The sequence below is a fragment of the Hordeum vulgare genome, chromosome 7H, assembly GCF_904849725.1.
Source record: "Hordeum vulgare subsp. vulgare chromosome 7H, MorexV3_pseudomolecules_assembly, whole genome shotgun sequence".
Lineage (NCBI taxonomy): Eukaryota > Viridiplantae > Streptophyta > Magnoliopsida > Poales > Poaceae > Hordeum > Hordeum vulgare.
Window position 1 is genome coordinate 67,274,062 of NC_058524.1, and position 21,074 is coordinate 67,295,135.

The following is a 21,074-nucleotide window of genomic DNA, read 5'->3' on the forward strand; positions in this document are numbered from 1 at the left end:
GTGTATCCATGCAAAAACCTTTTGGATGGCAGCCAGGGAAAGGTTTGATTTTCATCTCCCAAATTTGCACCCGCTTACTTGGGCGCAAGATATTCTGCTAGACCCAATGTTTACTGCAGAAAATAGGTGCTTGGTGATTTCTATCATGCATGCTATTTAGTCTTTGAGGAATAGATGGACCCATGATCGAGATGGTTATGATCCAGTGCAGGCGATCAAGTGGGTACACGAAACCCTTGCGGTTCTGGAGCTTCCTAGGGCAAGACCAGTGCCTGGAGCTCAGCTATGGCGGCCACCAGAGGCAGGATGGATCAAAATCAACACCGATGGATCAATCGCCCCAGACGCTCTATCGGGAGGGGCTGGTGGCGTCGCCCGCTCTCACCTTGCTCTCCTTGGAGCATGGAGTAAACCCCTGCCAGGCATCTCAGATCCTTTCGTTGCCGAGCTATTATCCTTCCGCGAGGGGGTGATTTTTGCACAGCTGCGGGGTTACTCACATGTGATAATGGAAGTTGATAGTCTGGAGCTTATCAACTTATGGAATTCGCGACGCAATTCTCGTTCTATTGCGGCGCCTATCTGGAACGAAGTGGAGGATATTACCCTTAGTTTTACTTCTTTTTTGGTGCGACATGTTGGTCGAGAGCTTAATTTTCCGGCTCATTTGTGTGCGAGGCGTGCTTGTACGCTCGAGGGCACTGATGGCTGGGTTGAGTCTTGCCCGGATTTTTTTATCAGCAGCTTGAAGGCAGATTGTAACCGAACCTTATTAGGTTAAATAAAGCCCCCTATCTTCGATGCAACAAAAAAAAAGTTTCAACTCACTTGCTGTTAGGTCATACGCTTCAGCTGCCTACACTTGAGTTTGTGCAAAGCAGGCTCAATTCCTTATTCATTCATAAGAGCATCTCCAAAAAGCCGCCTAAAAATTGATCTTCGCGCTAAGAAGTTTGGTTTTTTTTTGTGCCGAAGACAGAAAAGAAGCTCTAAAATAAAGCGTGCAAAAAGACATCGGCGCCTGCGCTGCAAATTTTGAACGCGTTGGCTTCTGCATTATTGGGGCGTCGGATTGCGCGCGTTGGACAGTGCAAGTGGGGCCGTCGGGTTAGGCGACGTATTTTTGTGCATGTGTTGCATAAAAAAAATCTTAACGCGTCATGCTATCATTAGGCTTAGATGAGATTTTTTTTAGCAATTTACGCCCCAAAATACTCGTGTTTTTGCATTAGCCCGACCCCCACCCCATCAGCAATTTGTACCAAGCTCCGCCTGGCTCATCGATCGTACCAATTCGCCGCGCTTACCATTTACATTCCTCTCATCTCTTTAGTCCAAGTGACTAGTTAAAACTCGCAGTAAACATGCAGAGTTGTTAAGTAACACAACAGAAAACATTCAGTTGCAAAAGGAAACAAGATGGGCCAAAATCCTACCAAGTTTTTTGACCAGACTAGATAACTTTTTTATATTTTCACCAAGTATGAGTAAGTTCCTCTTGAGAAACACCTACTCTGCCCAAAATCCAACAAACGCGCGGTGGCGCGCGGCGCTTTAAATTTTATTTACAGTGTATAAATACGTTTTTTGTTCAATGGATGCAAAAAACGGGAAGCCAACGCCATTAAAATTTGCAGCATGGGCATTGATGTTTTTTATGTCCTTGTTTTCTGTCTCCGACACTTAATAAACAAATCTTTAACGTGCAGGGCAGTTTTCAGATGCCTGTTGGACATTCTAAGACTGCCGTTTATTCTACCACTTCAACGATGAACGAGATGGTCTAAGACTGCAGTTTATTCTACCACTTCAACGATGAATAAAACACAGCACGCGGCATGGCTAGTTCTCTTCCTAGCATCGACGTATGTGCAACAATCACATACCAGAAGACTACAGCCTCAGTAATTCACCCAAGAAACCAGAATCATAAGACTACAGCCTCAAGTCACAGTGCATGGAGAGGCACGGCCCAGAAACAAGAAGGTAACGAGAGTAGGATTTCTTCGTAATTAACTTGAATGAAACACCAACTGCAAGCACTGGCGCCTGAAGCCAACTGCGGTGGCTGCCGTTGAAATTGCTGAACCTCACAGGTTCCAGACCGAGGTGCAATCTCACAGTATCAAAACATTTCATGGAAAGGAAAACAAGCGCCCGTTCAAATACATTAACAACACCATCAAACAAAATCTGACTCCGCTCCGCACTAGTGCGGAGTAGACCGATGGTACAAGCATATAGTTCGACAACGATGTAGTCTAACAAACGAGTAACAGAGAGCAAAAGCCAGACAAAGATAAAAATGCAGTAGATGGTAGTATCTCCTGCCAGATTGGCGCTCAAGCCTCCCCCGATGCCCAGCACGAAAAATGGCAGTGATTCTGCAGTTCCTGCATAAGGAGAAAATGAAAGGGCTGAGCTTCAACTTTACAATAAACATGTGGATGTAGCTCGAGCAATACTTTTAATAACTTCTCCATAAGACCCTGGAGTGCTTGGCACCACCAATCACAAGTTTATGATGACAATGCTTTTACATATCTATTGAGAACATTACTAATCCTATTTGACAGTACAGTATAATCCACAAACAGAACTCTCAGCTAACTACACCTCAACCAATTGACTACAAGATTAGTGCTGGTTCTAACATTTGCCCTAGCCATATGGGGAGAACAGAGTAGTTTCATGATCATAGCAGAGAAAGATTTGTTAACTAGGTGGAAGAATAACCAAGTGAAAGTACAGTTTCCGCACCTGATCGAGTGATCGCAAGCAGCAACGTCCACATTGACTTGTTTACCGCCTGCTGGTCTTCCCAATTCCTCGTTTTCCAGAGAAGAGATGCTTCGGTTTCAACGTGGGGATGACGCGATCCGCCTCTCCACGGCGAGCCTCCTTGTTCCTGTTCTTGACAGAGTCCCTTGATTTCTTGATGGCCTTCTTCTTTTGAGCAACATCCCGGATCCCGTCACCTGGTACGACCTCTTCAATTGGTCGTGATTTGGACCTAGACCTCGACCTTGTACGCAGCTTCTTGTCTGAGTGCTGGCCATCAACGTCCATAGCATTGTCACCATCAGCTCTGCTCAGTGACCTCTCACGCTTACGGCCTCTTGACTGGCTGCGAAGCCGGTTCACAGCTGCAGTAGGATCAACGCCCATGGATGTGAGTTGTCTGCCCATTCTCTTGGTTGTGAATTTCCTATCCTTGTCATGCTTCCTTGGAACGATAGGACGGCTCTCTGCAGTACTCTTCTTCATCCTATGCTCTTGGATGAGCATTGCCTTCTTCTTCCTAATCTTACCCAGTATCTCACGCTGTTCTTCAGTTAATTCGTCATGGCCATCAATCATGAAAGCATCCTGAGCAGCTTCTTCTTCAAGACGAAGACCCTCCTCCCTTTCCAGTTCCTCACACCTTTCCAAGATATCCGGATCCAGGAAATCGGCAACATTATGCCCATCCAATATCTCAGGGAGAATATCTTCCTTCCATTCATCATCAGCCAACAAGTAATGCTTTTTGAGACTGGCAGAATAGACACCAGCACCTCCATTCTCATTCTCAAGGTCCCTCTCAAGTTTCTTCTTTTCCTTTGCAGCAGCAATTGCTTGAGCTTCAACAACAGCCTGAGGAATGCAAGTAGGCCTATCTCTGTTGTCACGAGGCTTGGGCATAGCAACATGAAACCTATTTAAGCAGTCATTGATCTTCTTTGACTTCATCTTGATCTCCACCCTCTGCTCAAGAAGCCTCTCACATGCAGCATTTTTAACAGCCATCACACCCTCATCTGTTAAAGCACTCATAGTCAACAAAACACCCTCTTCACTGGGATCTCCACCTTGAGGTATAGTCTTCATAGCCTCTGACTTCATCTCCATTACCAGCTTCATGTCCTCTTCAGAAAGCCCATCAAGCGGCTGCAAATCAGTCTTGTTGCACACAATGACCAGAGGCTTATTCATGAACAGGGATTTTATACTGTGGAAGAGTGCAGCTTGCTGAGCAATAGTGTACCCACAAGAACCAGAGATGTCCAAGAAGAACAGCACAGCAGCCCTCAAGTGGGCAAGAGCGGTGATACTGCACATTTCTATGATGTTCCTATCCTCAAAAGGCCGATCAAGGATCCCTGGAGTGTCAATCACTTGGTAACGCAGATACTTGTAATCTGCATGGCCAACAAAAAGGGATTTTGTTGTGAAAGCATAAGGCTGCACGTCCACATCAGCCCTTGTAACCTTGTTCATGAAAGAGCTCTTCCCAACATTTGGATACCCACAAATCAAGATAGTACGGGTGTTTGGGTCAATTGATGGAAGCCTGGCCATGTGCTGCCTGATCTGCTCCAGGTATGCCAAACTAGGACTGATACGCTTTAGAACAGTACACATGCGACCTAGTGCAGCAACCTTCAGGCACTTGCACCGGTACAGGGTGTCTCCATACTTGAGCAGCCTCAGATAGTCCTTGGAGATCTTTGCAATGATATTCCTAGCCGTATTGATCTGACCCAAGGCAAGTTTGTAGTGATCCTTGTTGTAGAGCACATGGAGGAGATCGCCATAGAAAGGATGGATGTCATCCAGTCTGGGGAACTCATCGATGATGGTGGAAAGCTTCTCATAGAAGTTCTGCTGAGTATAGCGAACCTTGCGCATATAGAACTGGCGAATGCGGTTGATAGCATAGCCCTTGTGGACAACAGTTGGTGTTTGCCTCTGAGTGCGGGACAAGATTATGTCAATGAAGTCCTTCCCAGGAGGGACAACAGTGATTTTCTTGAAATTATACTGCACCATCTTGCCGGCGTAAAGATTTGCTACTTATTCCTGTAATACAAACAAATGTCATGTCAATCCAATGCAGATAAACCAGTGAAGAAACTAATGCAGAAAAAAGGTTCAACATAAATGCTAGCAAGCAGAATTTCCAATAGCCAGGAAGAAATCTAGCAATCACTAGAAAACATCAATCTGTAATCATATGAAGACCCTAGATTCATCCCCAGCATTATCGGTGCATCCATGTCACACACAAGGAAAACTTTGATTTTAAAACATAAGACAAAAAAGCTAACTGCAGTTTCTTTGTTGAGGCTAACCCCAGTTTCTTTGTTGATGGAAGGAAAACCTAACATAAGACAAAAAGCAAAAGTAGTTGGCATCACAAACTGAAACCGTAGTCTAACTCTGGACCTTAAACACGCACACCGTTCTTATATGAAAGGACAAAAACATCTACAATATATACCTAGATACCAGCATGTCAAAGCACAGTCTCTTTGTTGGCAGTCAAAAATAGTTTAAACACAAGTATAGTCGGTTGCATCACACCAAAAGACTAATCCAGGCCCTGAAACCCTGGCACCATTCTTACATGGAAGGAAAACCTAATATATCTAAGCACCAGCAAGGCAGCAACAGCCTCCCAAAGGAGGGAAGAGCAACAACAACACCTGCATGCTTTCATTCTCATAGCATCAAATGCTTGATAGATTCTACAAAATTAGCGCAAATAAAAGTAAGCCGACAGCAGAAATAGTTCCAAACTTCTGATAAAATACCACGCCAGGCGTATAAATCTGCGGCAGCTAAACTAGCCGGCAACATTTAATCGACAAGAAGCATAAAAAACGTCCGCAGCAGCTAACTAGTCGGCAACTTCTCATCAACTAGAAACCTACAAATCAACACCCCTTATCATCTGCAACAAATCAGACAACCTTATTGAGCCGCTTGTTACAAATCCTTCGGTCAAACACGAGTCACAGCGCAAAACAGATGACGCAACTGCTTTATTCACGAACTCTTTGAGAGGTTCAACCAGGGATGAGCACGGACAGGTTGAACCAAGCCACGAATCTACAGGCACAAGTCTACTACCGCAGCCATCCGCGCGGATCATCATCACGGGCACACGACTACGCGAGACGGTCGGCACGCAGAGAGCGGAAAGAAGGGGCTACTTACGTCGCCAGGCGGCGGAGGAGGCGGAGGGACGGAGCTTCGCCTCGGTGGAGTCGGCGGGCGGGCGTCCGGCGGCGGACGGGGGTGGGGAGGGGGAAAGAGGAGGGTTTAGGGGTGGGTTTCGTCCGGGCTCTTATGTCCTCGCTAACGGGCTTTCCTCTCGGCCCATCTAACGGTCACTCTCCAGCCCGCTTTCCCCCGGCCCACGGTACTGGAGGCGGCGGCGGTGGTTCGAGACCCCACCACGGCTCAGCCAGCCAGCCTCCACCACACCCGCCGCCTACCTCCCCCCTTCCCGCCGCCGTGGAAGGTGACCGGCGGCTGCCTCCCACCGCTTCCGCGAGGTTCGCCTCCTCCACTGCTCCTGATTGTCCCTTGATCCGTCCCTACCGCTGGTTGCCTATCTATCTTGCTTCTGCGTGGTGATTCTTGCGGCTGCGGGTGCTGATTCGCGGTTTCTTGAATTGTTCTTCTAGGGTTCGGAGGCAGTAGGCGACGCTGCTGCCATGCTCTCCAGGATCTCCCAGCTCGGGGCGCGGCTCCTGCGCGAGACCAGAGCTGGTTAGTGCCTCTCCGCCCTTCTTCCTGCTACACTGTCCGCGCTATCAGGAATTAGGAAAAAATGCTTGTGCTTGGACCTAATGAATGCCCGAAGAACATGGAATTTGTATAAATGCGATGCATACGTGAAGCACCTTGTGCTCGGACCAAATGCTTCGCATTTTGTGGCTACCCAGTACCCATTGTAATGAGATGATATTCATCGTTCATGTTAGCCGATTTTTGAGTTGGGAGTCATGTTTTTATTTTCTTTGGCACCGAAGAGGGAGCTTTATTTCATTATAATGGCATAAGGTTCTTATAATCTTCAGAAACCAACGCCCGACATTGGGCAGGAGTAGAATTAAGCTCTTCAGAACCATACCAAACCACTAATTCTAGCGTTCGACGCTAATTCGTGGGCAACTTTATTAAACTCTCTCTTCACTTGTACAAACTGGATATCTGCAACTTGACTCTGAAGACTTTTTATTTCGTTGATAAGCCCTCATTTGCTGGACATGTCGCTCCCTTTAGCATTCATAACTTGTACTATCACATAGGCACAATCAGTTTCGATGGAAAAGGGGGCCTGGCACCAAGTATTAGCAAGTACATTCCTTCTTTGCTAGCTAACAGCTCTGATCTTCTGCGTCCGAGCAATTAACAGAACGAGCTGCACAAAAGAGAACAGAACAGCCAGACCTTCTAGCCGCAACACCAATACTAGCTTCGCCTATCGCTGCAGAGAACAACCCGTCTACATTAATTTAGTACAGCTGGTCAATGGCGCCAACAAACACAGCATCCCACCGGGTTCATTTCGGCTGCACACGTCCTCTGCCGGTGTCAGTTTACTAATTCCAGGCTCAAACATCGGCTGTTTGCCTTTGTAGTCACCCAGCTTTAGGTTGCACATAGTGAGACTAGCTGCATATTTTGGAGAAAAATAACTGGATCTTTTATGAGAGCTTCTCCTTTATTGTGGATTACACCGTTTCTTAGGTGCCACACTCTCCGCAAAAGAAGGACCAGCCCCCTAGTCTCCTTACTCAGGTTTGCGATCATGATCAGCAGCCAATCTTTCCCTCTATAAGCAAACTGAGATTCTTCAGGAATAGCCCACACCTTCCTAACTTCCATACGAAGAGTCTTGCCTTTGTACAGTTCCTAACTGCATGAAAACTATCTTCTTCTGTAACACCACATATAGAGCATGTACAATCAACTTCCAGGTATGTTTCCATTTGTTTCTCTTAGTAGCCAAGATATCAGCAGCTACGCGCAGGAGAAAACACGAACTTTATTAGGCACAGGGGCAGACCAAATATTACGCCAAATAAGTCTACTTGCACCCTCCTGCACAGGACTCTCAACATTCAGGTTACAAGCCAGTTCCAGGCTATGAAATCTTCAAAATTATACTCCCTCCGTTCCTAAATATAAGACCTTATAGAGATTCCAATACCAACTACATACGGACCAAAATGAATGAATCTACGCTCTAAAATGCGTCTATGTACATCATAACATCCATATGTAGTCCGTATTGAAATTTCTAAAAGGTCTTATATTTAGAAACGGAGGGAGTACTTAGAGAGACTAATATTCAGGATTTGATCAGCATCGTGTGGGAGAAAAGTTCTTGCAATCAGTTGAGTGTTCCTCTCTTTTCTTCCTGGGATCAACAGTTGTTTGACTCGGGATAATCTTGAACTTCCCCTTTGTGAACTGATCTTTAGGTTACGATTTCTTGGCAGCCAATTGTCTCTTCAAATACAAACTTTACTACCATCCCTAATCCTCCATATAATTCCCTTTTTAAGAAGGTCGGGGCCATGTTCAATTCTCGTCAAGCCAGGTGATGCATTATTTCTGAAAACTGTATCAATGAGGTTCCCTCTTGGGTAGTATATGGCTTTGAGGAGTCTTGCACATACACTGTTTGGAAAAATGAGAAGACGCCAGGCTTGTCTAGCGAGCAAAGCCTTGTTAAAAAGCATTGAGCCTCTGAATCCAAGATCTCCTTGAACTTTTGGTTTAGTGAGGTTTTCAGCCCACCAAAACTGTCACATCATGTTTCTTGATTGCTTATTTTGAAAAACTTTCTGGGTTTACGCATGCCTAGTTTAGTGAGGGTGTTTATTTGGTTCTGCATTCTGACTTCTTGCAGCAGGAACCTTGTCAACCAATAGCAACAATTACTACCGAGGTCAAGTCAGCCGGCATTTAACCCCAGCGGTTAGTCCTTTTGTACTGTTATAATCGTTGTGATTGCTAATGTAGAACATGGTCGTGCCCTATCGCCTTGGGTTCCTGCTGTGACCGAGAATATAACCAAAGCAGCAATAGAATTGTTTTTCTTCTATACATGATGCACACATTACTTCTCCGTGTTTCAGATTCATTTTGAAGTTTTTTCAAAAAAAGTAAAGATTATCTTTTCTCTACCTGTGTATCATTTTGCCACCTACACCCTTACATGTGCAAGCAAACACTGCCTTCTACATGTTCAGAAAAAAAATACTGCCTTCTGTTGAAATCTGTTTGTATGTGCAGAAGTGATGATTTATCATTTGCACTGGTCTTTATTTTTCAGAAAAGCATCCTCTTCTCCACTGCAACAACAAGTAGTCATCATGATGAAGGCAGTGAGGACAAGGAGAAGTGAGTGTGTTTGTCTTCTTCCAAAAAAAATTATGCAGCATGAAATTTAAACACCTAGCCATTTTTTGTATCTTTGGAGTAAGCAGCATATTAGTGCAGACCATTTCCTAATGTTATTTTTCTTGGTTAACATTTATCACCTTTTGATGGGCTACTCCTTCCACATCTTGAGGAAATAGCGGCCTTGAACAATAGCTTGATCGGTTTTACTGAATGTTAGTATTCAGCTTTAAGCAATTGTTTGATTTGGGGTAAAGAACTGGTCTTCTGACGAGAGCATTTTTCTCTGCCCTGTACAGAATCTCTGTAACATTTGTCAACAAGGATGGCACTGAGAAGACGATAAGTGTTCCTGTCGGAATGTCCATGTTAGAAGCTGCTCACGAAAATGACATAGAACTTGAAGGTTTTTAAACTACCTGTGTTTATTCACCTCACACCCCATCACATGCACTGGCTTGCTATCTTTCACTTTTTAAGATCTTGTCAATTGATTCCAGTTGTAGGTAATAACCTCGCCTGGTGTTTTCGTTACTGCAGGAGCATGTGAAGGGTCGCTCGCATGTTCCACTTGTCATGTCATAGTTATGGTATGTTCTAGATATAACCCATGCTGTTTTTTTTTCTGTTAAAGAAGCTGAAATTCTGCTGGCCGGCAATTCGAATTTTATCCAGGATGTAAAGGACTACAACAAGCTGGAGGATCCAACAGATGAAGAAAACGATATGCTTGACCTTGCATTTGGGCTCACGGAAACGTAAGTGGGTATCTCCTAAAGGATTATTTCTTGTTTATCTATGTTATATGAACCCCTCAAGTTTAGTGTCTGCGTGTCATGCAAACAAGCGTATTAAACATCTTAATATCTACTTATGTATTGCGCACCACTGTCAAAAAAGCCTTCCAGCACCTATATATGCACCTATAAGGTATTAAGGTTCAGGACATTTACATTAGGCTATTCGCGATGAACGGAAATCAAAGAGAACTAACAGGTAAAATAGCTAATTATGTTATAGGCTGTAGATGTATAAACGCCATTGTAGCTTTGTATATTACTTCCTAAAAGAAATTTGTTGATTGTTTCGATTAAATGTTACTCCCTCCGTACCTAAATATAAGTCTTTTAAGATATTTCACTAGGTGTCTACATACGGAGCAAAATGAATGAATCTATACTTTAAAGTATGTCTATATACATCCGTCTGTAGTCCATTAATTGAACCTCTAGAAAGACTTATATTTAGGAACGGAGGGAGTACAATGAAGGATAATTTGTTGAATGACCTTTTTCCAGGTCTCGTCTTGGCTGCCAAGTAATAGCGAAGCCCGATCTTGACGGCGTCCGACTGGCGTTACCTGCAGCTACACGGAACTTTGCGGTAGATGGCTTTGTGCCAAAACCGCACTAAAGAGATGCCATCAGTTTTGTACCTTAGCATGTAACTTAACTACGGCATCGTCTCTGAGAGCCCCTGTGCCTCCGGACATGGATCGTCGGTATCTCATTTGTGCATCTGGCAGTGGGTGAATACCGAATAAACAGCTCATGTTTGTGACACCCCTTGGGCAATATTATTTGGAGGAGTGGAAATAAAGCTTGCTTCATAGATGTCCTGGGGAGTGGATCTTGTGTTTGTTTTGTAGTAGTACATTGTTGTTTTTGGTGTTGGTTATTTGTGCAGAGAAGTCCTATGTTCAAGAGAAACCTATCGGATGAATCATTACTGTCGACTCTGTATGATGTAAAATCGAAAAGTCATCTTCTGCTCATGAGCTCAACAAATTTAAAAAAAAAAAACTGATTTTTTTCATATGGTGAACTTGGACAAATGTTTTGAGCGTCTGCAACGTTTCATTGTGTAATGACATCCGTGGAGGTCCAAGAAAGAAAGAAAAAAAAATTCCTTTTGCCATTACTTACATGAATGCCATTTGATGGTGAAATTTTTATGAGCACTCAAAACATTTGGCAATGCTTGTAATTCAGATTTTTGTTTTTCGGATTTTGCTGTTCACCCGAGGTCATTGAGATAAGGAGCACCACGTAAAATCGATTACAGTTGAGGCAAAGAGCGGCCATGATGTTGTGCTGCTAACACGGGCTGCCCAGCACACACACACACACACAAAAAGCACCTGGCACAATCACAACCACCGTGCCAGTGCTGCAGAGCAGAGCCACAAGGCCCGATCTACGCTACGCTACACCACCACACAGGCGGCGAGATCCGACCACCAACCGTCCGTCCGTCCTGGGCCATTCACCCACGCAGGGTTTAAAACGCTAGTGGCGGAAAGGCAGCTGACCGTCCCCGAGCCAGGACAAGCCGCCCGGCCCGCCCGAATGCCCCCGTAGGCCGTAGCCCGCACCGTCGGTGTCAGGCGGGCCACAGGATAATTATCACGGACCGATCAGGACGTGACGGAGGCCTCACTTCAAGCTCGAGCCGCGCGGGCGCGCGTGGCATACACAGTATGTACGTGCGCATGCAGTAATGTCGCACCAACCGTCGCGCATAATACTCGGAATGGCAACGTTAACTGCTGGCAGCGGTAGGTGCAACGGGCATACGGACCGCGCGTCCGAATGTCCGGCGGCGGCTCAGCTACTGCTGCCGCCGCCGCCATTTTCACCGCCCATCAGCTTCACCTTCACCTTCATTTTCAGCTTGACGTGCGTGCATCACATGATGTTCTGTCCCTGAGTCCGGACACGATGCCGTGTGGTGAATTTGTTGGTTGGTTGGTTGGTTGGTTGATCACTCTGTCCGCTGCTTTGCTCGCTAGTGGAGAGTGCCAAGAAAGGAAGTGCCTTCTGGAAGGGTGCGGTGCAGAGGTTGGTGAGGCGCGTCACATGATGATGATGGGGTGAACTTGCGTGTCGTGCCGAGCTGAGCGACAGATCCTGCCCCGTGTGATTACCGATTGGCAAGAAACGTTACGTACAAAACATATACTACCATCAACAAGAAATCAGCTACAGGCCACAGCTGTTAAGCAAAAAACAAGCTTTTGGCTTCACCCAGTAGCCACTCTGTTACTGACAAACGGTAACTCGATCGAGTTTTTTTTCTTTCTTTCTTTTTTTGAAACGAAAAAAAAAATGGCATAGTATGTGCAGAGTAACTAGTAACTGATCGAGTTGCAAGCAATATGATTGGATGAAAACATGGTATGTGCAGAGTACATCGGCTACCTAATTCAGCTACGGAAACATTTCGCTTCCTCCTAAAAGATCACAGTTTATTGCCAGATTCATCTAAAAACGACAGAACAGTGCGCCACAGTCGTCTTGACTGATCAGAAGCTCGAGACGGTGCCAGCTCTGCCGCTCCGTCTCCGGCTCGCCGCCGCCGCGGCAATGAAGCTCCTGTCGCCGCCTTGATCCCACAGCCGCACCACGCTGCCGCTGAGCGCCCTCGGGTTCTGGAATCGCCCAGTCTCTGCGGCTGTCGCCGCCATGGGAGGCAGCAGAGGCCTCACCACCTCCCATTCGAAACGACCCGCCTCCGACGGCACGTACACGCCGCCGTCATCTTCCGGATCCCGATCCTCCGTCCCCTCCTCCTCGTCGCTCTCCACGTCGCAGCATCCGACGCAGCCGGCGTCCTGGTAGTACGCCGTGTACCGCTCCCTCGGCGACAGCGCCGGCACCGACGACGTCGACGTCGTCGGCTCACACGATAATCTCCCGACCCATCTCTCCGCCTCCGCTGCCGCCGGTACCAACAACGGGGACGTATCCGGATTCAAAGGCTTGGATACATCGTCCGTGATCACGGCGGACGGCGCCGTGGAGGAGCGCAGGCGCCAGACGCCGGCGGCGGCGGCCGCGGCGAGGACGGCGGCGAGCCAGGTCCACGCCGCGGCGGCCTCGGGGAGGGAGTGGACGCGGAAGGCGACGGCCTCCAGGGGCTGCTCCAGGATGTCCATCTCGATCGATCGCCGGTCGCCGGCGTTTCTTTCTTGGTTTCGTCACTTGGCGGCTGCTCTCTGTCTGCGTCTGGGGGAGGAGCGACTGAGCCGAGCGGGGGTGGGCAGGAGGGTGGAGAGCGGAGGGGAGGTATTTAATGGGGGTTGGGGAGACGGAGGGTGGGCGATTGAATCTGGACCGCTGGATGGCGACGCTAAGGTGCGGATCGGCGGAAGATGCTTGGGATCGGTGCGGAGGGATTAGGGGAGATGCCGTGCCGGATGCCGGATTTTCCATCTTGTTTTCCTTCTTAATTTGGTGGTGTTAATAGTGTTCCTCCTACTGCAAGCAAGGGTGGGGGTGGGCCTTGAAGGTCTCCTGAAGGTATATGCTACGTGCACAAGGGTCTCGTTGATTCATACGACAATCTTCGAGCGTCGTCCTTCGACGACCTCGATCATCGGTGGTAAAAGAGAGAGAGAGGCGTGGATCGTTTTAGTCCTCCTAGTCTAGGTTTTTTTAGTCCGTTTATCGTTTTGGTTTTGACAACGATGATGGCGGCGCTGAATAAAGATTCTTTGGATCTTTTCTTGACGAGGCCATTGGTCGTATGGTTGGGGTTATTTTGAAAACCAGACTGTTCAAGTAAGGATGATGTACAACTGTCCTCGGGCACCGTCGTTGCGACGACGTTTACTGCAGGCTGCAGCTTCGACGCGGAGCTTGGAAGGTAGTTCAGGAGCGGATGCAGATTATGGTTGGCTTCGACAACATCTGAAAGACGGTGTGTGTGTCAGGTCCATGGTTCGTGGATGGCAGGTATGGTTTTCCTCCTTTGGAGTTTGATGAGGTGTCCGGGTTGTTGTCTCGGTCTGATATGTTCAACGACAAAGAGTTTACTTTTGGTGAGCCACCTTAGAGGTCTGCAAAGCTGCATATCAGTGATGAAGCCGTGTCAAGCTGGGTGGGGAGGTGATTCGTCATTCTTTTCTTCGATGACTGTTATGGTGGCGCCGAAGGCGGATGACGGGCGATGGTGTTAAGCTCAAAAATGTTCTGCTATCTTTATTCAGTTTTCTCATGTCGATCCTTAAGAGACTTGTATTTTGATCTTTATGATATGAGTGAGACACGCATTACCATGTAAAAACGAGTTTTTCATATATATTTTTTCTTTGTTTTCTTAAAGAACTATCGCCTCCGTTCTGGTTATTGGTCCTCTTTGTATTGTGTGTCAAACTTTGACCTTAGATTTAACCAACATAATTTTAATGCATGTCACAAAAAAATTCATCGAAACTATGTTTAAATACGAACCCAACTATATAATTTTTTATGACATGCAGCGGGATTATGTTAGTTAAATCTATGATCTAAATTTAGCGTAAAATACGAAGGGCACCAATAAACCAGAACGGAGGTAGAACAACATATTTGTTCGACAAACAAATTAGGCCTCCTATGGTTCATAGGGTAGGAAAATAAAGAAATAAAAGTCATAGGAAATGAGATGACGTGTATCTTAAATTTTATGAATAGGAACATAAAAGGAAATGCCCTTCGGTTTACATCATATGATTTTTTTCATTGAGTCTAGGAAATGTGGAGGATAGAGAAAATTCCTTCATAGGAGTAAGACTCTATTCCTACAAACATAAGGGTTTTAAAGTAATTTGCACCTTCCCACCCAATTGGATTTTGCTAGAGAAACACATGTTACGTTTTTTTTGCTAAACTAAATTTGCAGTTCTCTGAGTCGATTGAGACTTTAGAAAACTCACCTGATTTAAATTTAGAAAAAACACTAGTTTGGCAACACAATATTTTGAAAATTATGGTATACTCTAGGTTCTCAAAACATTTTTTTTTCTCAATATAGCAGAATACCTCTTTTAAAAATAAATCTTTGCTTGGCACGTTGCGTCTAATAGTTTGGCGGTTCAAGTTAACAGGGTTAAGCACCATTAAACTATCCAAAGTATGTGCACAATCTGTGGTGTTGAAGATGAATGCATTTTTCATGCGTTGGTGAGCTGTCCAAAGGTTAGTGCATTTCATATTGCTTTGAGAGCGGTGTGGAATTTACCTGTCGAAGTGCTTTTCAAAAATACGGGGCTGGATTGGCTTCTTATTTTACTGGATCAATTAAGTTTGTGTGCACTGAGAAAATTATATTCATGTTGTGGATAGCTTGGCACCTGAGAAATGATCTGATCCATCTCAACCTCTGTGAATCTTGTCAAAAATTACTGGGCTTCCTTTTCATCTTGTCATGCAAAAGTGCAGGGAGTGATGAGTAACAAAGGCAAAGAAGTGGGAGATGGCATTCAGTCTTCAAATACTATGGAGAGGAATTTTGTTGGTTGGCATCCCCTGACGTGAAGTCCTTCTAAGATAAATATCGATGCAAGTTTTGTGGAGGCAATGAACGCTGCGAGTGTGGGGTTGGTTGTCACAAACCACTCTCGAGAAATTGCCATTTTTTCTTGGGATCATATTGGAGTTTGTTATAGCGTTGCGGAAGCGGAACTTAGAACGACACTCTCTAGATTGTATATCGGTATCACCATTTACAAATCCATCATTTTAGAAACTCATTGTTGTTTTATAGCTTCCTTTCTAGGAAATGGTAGTTTTTTTAGAGAAGGAAGCTTTGTGTATCTCTAAGATGCTAGAGGATCTACAGATCTACAAGATTAGCACGGAAGAAAATATGGTGACGCATGAGATTGTAAAGTTTAGTTTTATTAATAGGTCTAACTGTGAGAATGGTGTTTTGGAGGCCGAGCTTCATGGAGGCCTTTATTTTTTTAAAATTCAAATTCAAATTTTTATGGCTCAAAAAATTCTGAAAAAAACATGCATATATGTAAGGATATAAACGACATGTGTGTAAAATTTCATGTCAAAATACTTTAAAACGTGATCTATACAAAAAAGACAAATTCATGGTCTGAAATGATGAATAGTAATATGTGTTAAACAGCCTCAGATTTGTCTTTTTTGCACAGCCCTTATTTCAACGTATTTTGTTCTGAAAATTTACGCACTTGTGTATTATACCTTCATTTATCTATGTATTTTTTTCAGAATTTTTTGAAACATTAAAATACAAATTTTCACTGAATTTGAAGTTTGAATTTAAAGGCCTCCAGTGAGCTCGGGAGCCAAAAGCAATATTCGGTCTAACTGTGTCCTTATTAATGGTGTCCCGTCTTGTGTGGCAGATGTTGTAACGAATGATTGTATAGTTAATTTAATTAATATATGGGTGGGTTTAAAAATACAAAAAGTACTACATTATTGGGGACACTGCGATTTATAAAACCATGATATTTGTGGATGTCTAGCACATTATTCTTTTAAAGCCATAGCTTCAAAAAATAGGGTAGTCAGCATTCTACAAAAAACTTTAAAAATACTAGGTTTGGAAAACGGCCTAAACTTAAGCCTACCAAGTTTTCTACAAAAACAAAACTTGCAAGTTGTAGTTTGGAAACAAGCAACCCCAATAGGCCAATACTCCACATACGACGCATCAGTTCACTACAAAGTTTGAAGACTGGGTAAACCGCACTGTGTGCATAAGCCTATGGTAATCCTCACACATGTGAGGCGGAAGAATGACACATGGAAACCAATATTCGGTGTAAATCATTGAAAACCACGCGAAAATAATGTTATAAAGTTTCAAAACAATCTCAAAAAATTTATGATGCTAAGATGGTGATGTTCTGTTGTCATGCGAAACTTCAAGTTCAGACACGGAATGTGAGCTCGTATGAAACAACAAAACCAACATTGAATAGTGCCAGACAGTAACATCACTATTCATTGATGCATACTCCCTCCATCCGATTATAAGTGTACATCTATCATATAAGTTTTTTCTCAGAAAAAGTGTACATCTACACTTTAATAAATGCAATTGCATCCTCGTAATCACTCTCTTCACTCTATCCTCATTCTTCTCCTTTAATATAATTGGTGAAGGCTAATAAGAGGAAAGAGAACTAATATGTCACCCATTATATAGATGTACACTTGTTGCCGGACAGAGGATTTTTTTTTTATCATAGCTCTGGACAAAAATGTCGGCAACATGAAAAAGGTTCACGATTTCATATCGTGGAGCAATGATTTTGTTTTTCTCTGGCCCGAGCTCCTCCAATGTCAAATCGCCATGAAATTTTGCACCCCCATACAAAACTTGTTCATCTTTGACCCATAAAATTTTCAAATTAGTTTAATACATACCTTTTGCTATTTTTTCGACGTCGCCGTTCATTCGAAGCATCTGTGCTCATGATAAACTATATATGGATCACCGCTAAAATTGAGCCTGACGAGTTATAGCCAGAGTAGAAGACAGAGTAAGACGCATCGTGTGTGTGAGCCCCATGCGAGCCGGTCCGGTCGGGACGGTGGTGGGGTTTCCGGCCTGGTGATAGGATGGGCCGTTGCACACCGGCCGGGTTGCCGCCCGGTGACCAGTAGCCACTGGAGCAGTGAGTGAGCACAGAGCGCATGGCCGGCCACCTGGTCCACGAGGGCTTGCCATGAGAGCTAGCTTATCATCCATTTTGTGCAGTGCAGTTTGGGTAAAAAAGAAGGTTCAGGTTGATTCGTGGCAGATAGGCGCGGCGCAGCTCCGTATGATCCCCGTGCCGTGCACGATACCAGGTTAATTCGTGGCTGTCGATGCCAGCGCCGCATTTTACCCAGGCATATATATATATATATCCAAGGTTCTGGGCATCGTGTCAATCATCGCTTATGCGTAAGTCAAATGCTCGGTGTCACTACTCACAGTGGGCCGGAAACGAGGATTAGAAGTACGCTCATTAGATTTTACGGAACGGCGTCCCTGAAGAAAGTGCACTACAGCAAAGATCCAACTGAACACACGTAGACGGTAACACATACGTAGTAATCCATTGCATTACACATCAAAACAGCTCTACACGTAGGGGGGGATCATGCATGCATGTTCAGGAGCATGTTATGTTACACGATTACAGCGGCACAGATCGAGATTTATCCAAGGAAAAAAAAGATAACAATCTGTTACTCGTAGGGAAGCTGAGAGAGAGAGAGGATTCAGAGGTTCTGTATGATCTTGAGGGTCTCCCCGATGTGCTTCTCGGGCTGGAACTGGTTGTTGTAGATGTACTGCACCACGCCCTTCTTGTCGAGCACGTAGGTCTGCCTCCCCGGCAGCGTCCCGAAGAGGTCCGACGGCACCCCCCACTCCTTGCGCACCTTGTTCCCCTCGTCGCTCAGCAGCGTGAATGGCAGCCGGTACTTCTTTGCGAACGCCTTGTGCGACGCCGCGTCGTCCCCGCTGATCCCGATCACCTCCGCCCCCGCCTTCTTGTACTTCTCGTACGAGTCCCTGAACGCGCACGCCTGTACACACACACATAGTATATATACTCGCCAGGTTCAGCTTTCAATTGGGTCCAAGGGAGAAGAACAATCACAATCACAATCACAATCGCATGCAGATACATGTACAGTCCATCCATCCAATGTACGTACGTGCTGGTCTAATGTGTGTCACCTTTTTATTGCTCCCAAAATCATGCATGCGTTGCATGTTTCGTCCGAAATCGACCGGACATATACTGTACGTACGTACAAAATACCCTAACTATAGCTATCTATGGCTACTGCTCGTACATGTAGACGAAGTCGGAGTTGCCGGCCATGGCGTTGATGACCTGGACGGTCAGGACGGCGCCGCCGGCCATGACCAGGATGATGAGCACGGCGGTGATGGGGTTCCGCAGCAGCTCGTAGATGGGCTGCACCAGCGCCCACGCGAACCCCGTGCTCACCGTCAGCGCGTACAGCCCGTACCGCCGCATGTTGTCCCAGAACTCCTCCAGCAGCGGCCCCTCCGGCCCCAGCGCCATCGCCGGCCCAGCGTCCACCGACAGCGCCAGCGCCACCGCCACGCCCGCCGTGATGCCGCCGATCACCGCCCACGTCGGCAGCTCGCACGTCCGGGCGCCGTCTCCCTTGGCGACGGCGGCCTCCTCTTTGATGGGCTGCTGCCTCCTCGGCGTCGCTGCCTCGGTGATTTCTTGAGACGGTATGGTCGTGGTCTCTTGTTGTGCGGTGGGGGTAGGGGAGGAGGAGAGGTGAGCTTGGATGGTGGCGAAGCCATGGCGTTTGGAAAGGAATGGTGAGCTAGCTCCGGCAGAACCAGGAGGGGTGAATGTCTTCTGGCGAAAGATCTGATTTGGACGAAATTTGATATATTAACACGTGTGACAAATAAACAGAACTAGTGTATTTATAAAATCATAACACAGTAGAATCTCTGGCTCGATCCAACTAATATACTCATGAATGATCTGCCGCGCAAGGGAAACAATAAAATTAATAATTTTCTGCGTGAACATCTGGGCCGAGATCATCATTGCACGACGCAGCCAACCGGAGGAGCAAGAGGAGTTTAACGGAGGGGATGAGTAGCAGGGGCTCGCCCCTTTTCCAAAAAAAAGCAGGGGCTGACCGGCCCCGTTCAAGAAGCTGGTGGCTCGTCTCGTGCGCGGTCTCGGGGTCGACTAGGATGTTTGTGCTCTTGTTTGTATATATAAGTTAGAGGTGAGGCTACAAAAACCTCTGCGGTGTTGTGGGGCATCTAATAAGAACAACTCTAATAAAATACCATTTTTACGCACGCGGATCAAAATCGAACGCTCCAGCCGATACGTTAAAATCGCACGTTATAAAATTGATTGCGTGCGGAGCAAAACAACATCCTGCGCTGGTTATTTCGGGCATCAGTATCAAATGTGAAATAATTACTAGTACTATTTCTAGCCATAATAATGACCGAGAGTCCGGTTATCTAAAACTGTCTGTCAACAAATTATTTGGGCACCTTTGTCTCACGCTCTTGATACTAGAAAAAATCGGGGACGCGCTCTTGACACTTGACAGTCAGATTTGTACTTCTAGAAAAAACACAGCATTAAATGGACGGAGGGAATACGAGCTTACGACCAGTGATGACACAGAGTAGATTAGCATGAATTGGTAAACAGTCCCATTTTGTAAACTGCTTGTTTTGTCGATGGACTGATTAGTTCATGGATGCACAAAACTGTCGCCAAAAAGGAAGAAGATGACTCACCTGTTTGGTGCAGCCGGGCGTCTCATCGGCGGGGTAGAAGTAGAGGACGACGGGCTTGCCCTTGAACTTGGAGAGCGACACCGTCTTGCCGTCCTGGTCCTTGAGCGTGAAGTTGGGCGGCACGCTGCCCTTGCTCACCTGCAACCAACCAAGCACCACCAAAATCCATTCAGTCCCCAGTCACCACGCATGAGCTCGCCACCAGCGCGCGAGACGGGTGGCTAGCCGGCTTGCAATAGGCACCTTGCCGCAGACGATGCCGGTGGACGCCGCGCGGCGGCGCGGCGCAGGCGCGAGGGCGAAGGCCGGCGCCGGCGCCCTGAGGCCCTGGAACGCGGCCGAGGTGGAGGGCCTGCAGAGGCGCGCCTGGGACGACGACGACGCCGACGCGCGAGGGGCCAGCAGCGCGGACGGCTTGCAGCAAGCCGTGGAGGCGGCGAATGCCATCTTGCCTGGATCGGGGTGAAGGACTCTCGCCTGAGCCGCTGCTCTGGTTCCTGGTTTCTCTGGGATGGATGGATGGTTGGTTCGTGGCGAGGGGATATCATCAGGATGGGGTGGGAACGGGGGGTTTTGTGCCCACGTGGCGTAACCTGCTGCCCTTGGCTGTTTGAGTGAGCTTTTGTTTCTTTTTGCACTCAGCAATGCTACATCCACTTAAACTTATTTTACGTATAGATCATTAATTGGATCAAAATTAATGGTTGAGCCCCACCCTGATTGAAATCAGAGGCCCGATTTATTAGAGATGAAAAGTTTACGTAGCCTTAAGTAGGACGTACATAAGTCTAGCATTAAGGTTTTGCACCTATGATGAAGCCACC

The 21,074-nt window shown here is 46.2% G+C and overlaps 4 protein-coding genes across 6 annotated transcripts; 1 reads left to right on the top strand and 3 right to left on the bottom strand.

Annotated features, from left to right (window-relative positions):
• Positions 1–2,117: 2,117 nt before the first annotated feature.
• LOC123407475 (nucleolar GTP-binding protein 1-like) lies at positions 2,118–6,084 on the bottom strand. Its single transcript, XM_045100611.1, has 3 exons — positions 5,983–6,084; positions 2,761–4,842; positions 2,118–2,393 (listed from the first exon to the last, which is right to left on the bottom strand). Exon 2 carries the CDS (start codon positions 4,810–4,812, stop codon positions 2,803–2,805), a length of 2,010 nt encoding a protein of 669 aa, XP_044956546.1. The 5' UTR covers positions 4,813–4,842; positions 5,983–6,084; the 3' UTR covers positions 2,118–2,393; positions 2,761–2,802.
• A 131-nt stretch (positions 6,085–6,215) lies between these two features.
• Positions 6,216–10,799, top strand: LOC123407476 (2Fe-2S ferredoxin-like). 2 transcript variants are annotated; one of them, XM_045100612.1, is made up of 8 exons: positions 6,216–6,323; positions 6,456–6,540; positions 8,693–8,760; positions 9,119–9,186; positions 9,486–9,592; positions 9,727–9,776; positions 9,862–9,944; positions 10,485–10,799. In XM_045100612.1, the coding sequence occupies exons 2-8, from the start codon at positions 6,486–6,488 to the stop codon at positions 10,597–10,599; spliced, it is 546 nt and encodes a 181-aa protein (XP_044956547.1). In that variant the 5' UTR covers positions 6,216–6,323; positions 6,456–6,485; the 3' UTR covers positions 10,600–10,799. The 2 variants fall into 2 exon arrangements, with proteins under 2 accessions (XP_044956547.1, XP_044956548.1); XM_045100613.1 differs by having other exon boundaries at positions 8,696–8,760.
• Positions 10,800–12,306: 1,507 nt separating this feature from the next.
• On the bottom strand, positions 12,307–13,223 carry LOC123411197. Its single transcript, XM_045104139.1, has one exon. It carries the CDS (start codon positions 13,121–13,123, stop codon positions 12,491–12,493), a length of 633 nt encoding a protein of 210 aa, XP_044960074.1. The 5' UTR covers positions 13,124–13,223; the 3' UTR covers positions 12,307–12,490.
• Positions 13,224–18,026: 4,803 nt separating this feature from the next.
• LOC123411199 (peroxiredoxin Q, chloroplastic) lies at positions 18,027–20,797 on the bottom strand. Of its 2 annotated transcripts, none has more exons than XM_045104141.1 (3): positions 20,494–20,791; positions 20,251–20,388; positions 18,027–18,512 (listed from the first exon to the last, which is right to left on the bottom strand). In XM_045104141.1, exons 1-3 carry the CDS (start codon positions 20,695–20,697, stop codon positions 18,204–18,206), a joined length of 651 nt encoding a protein of 216 aa, XP_044960076.1. In that variant the 5' UTR covers positions 20,698–20,791; the 3' UTR covers positions 18,027–18,203. The 2 variants fall into 2 exon arrangements, with proteins under 2 accessions (XP_044960076.1, XP_044960075.1); XM_045104140.1 differs by lacking the exon at positions 18,027–18,512 and adding an exon at positions 18,649–19,345 and having other exon boundaries at positions 20,494–20,797.
• Positions 20,798–21,074: the final 277 nt, after the last annotated feature.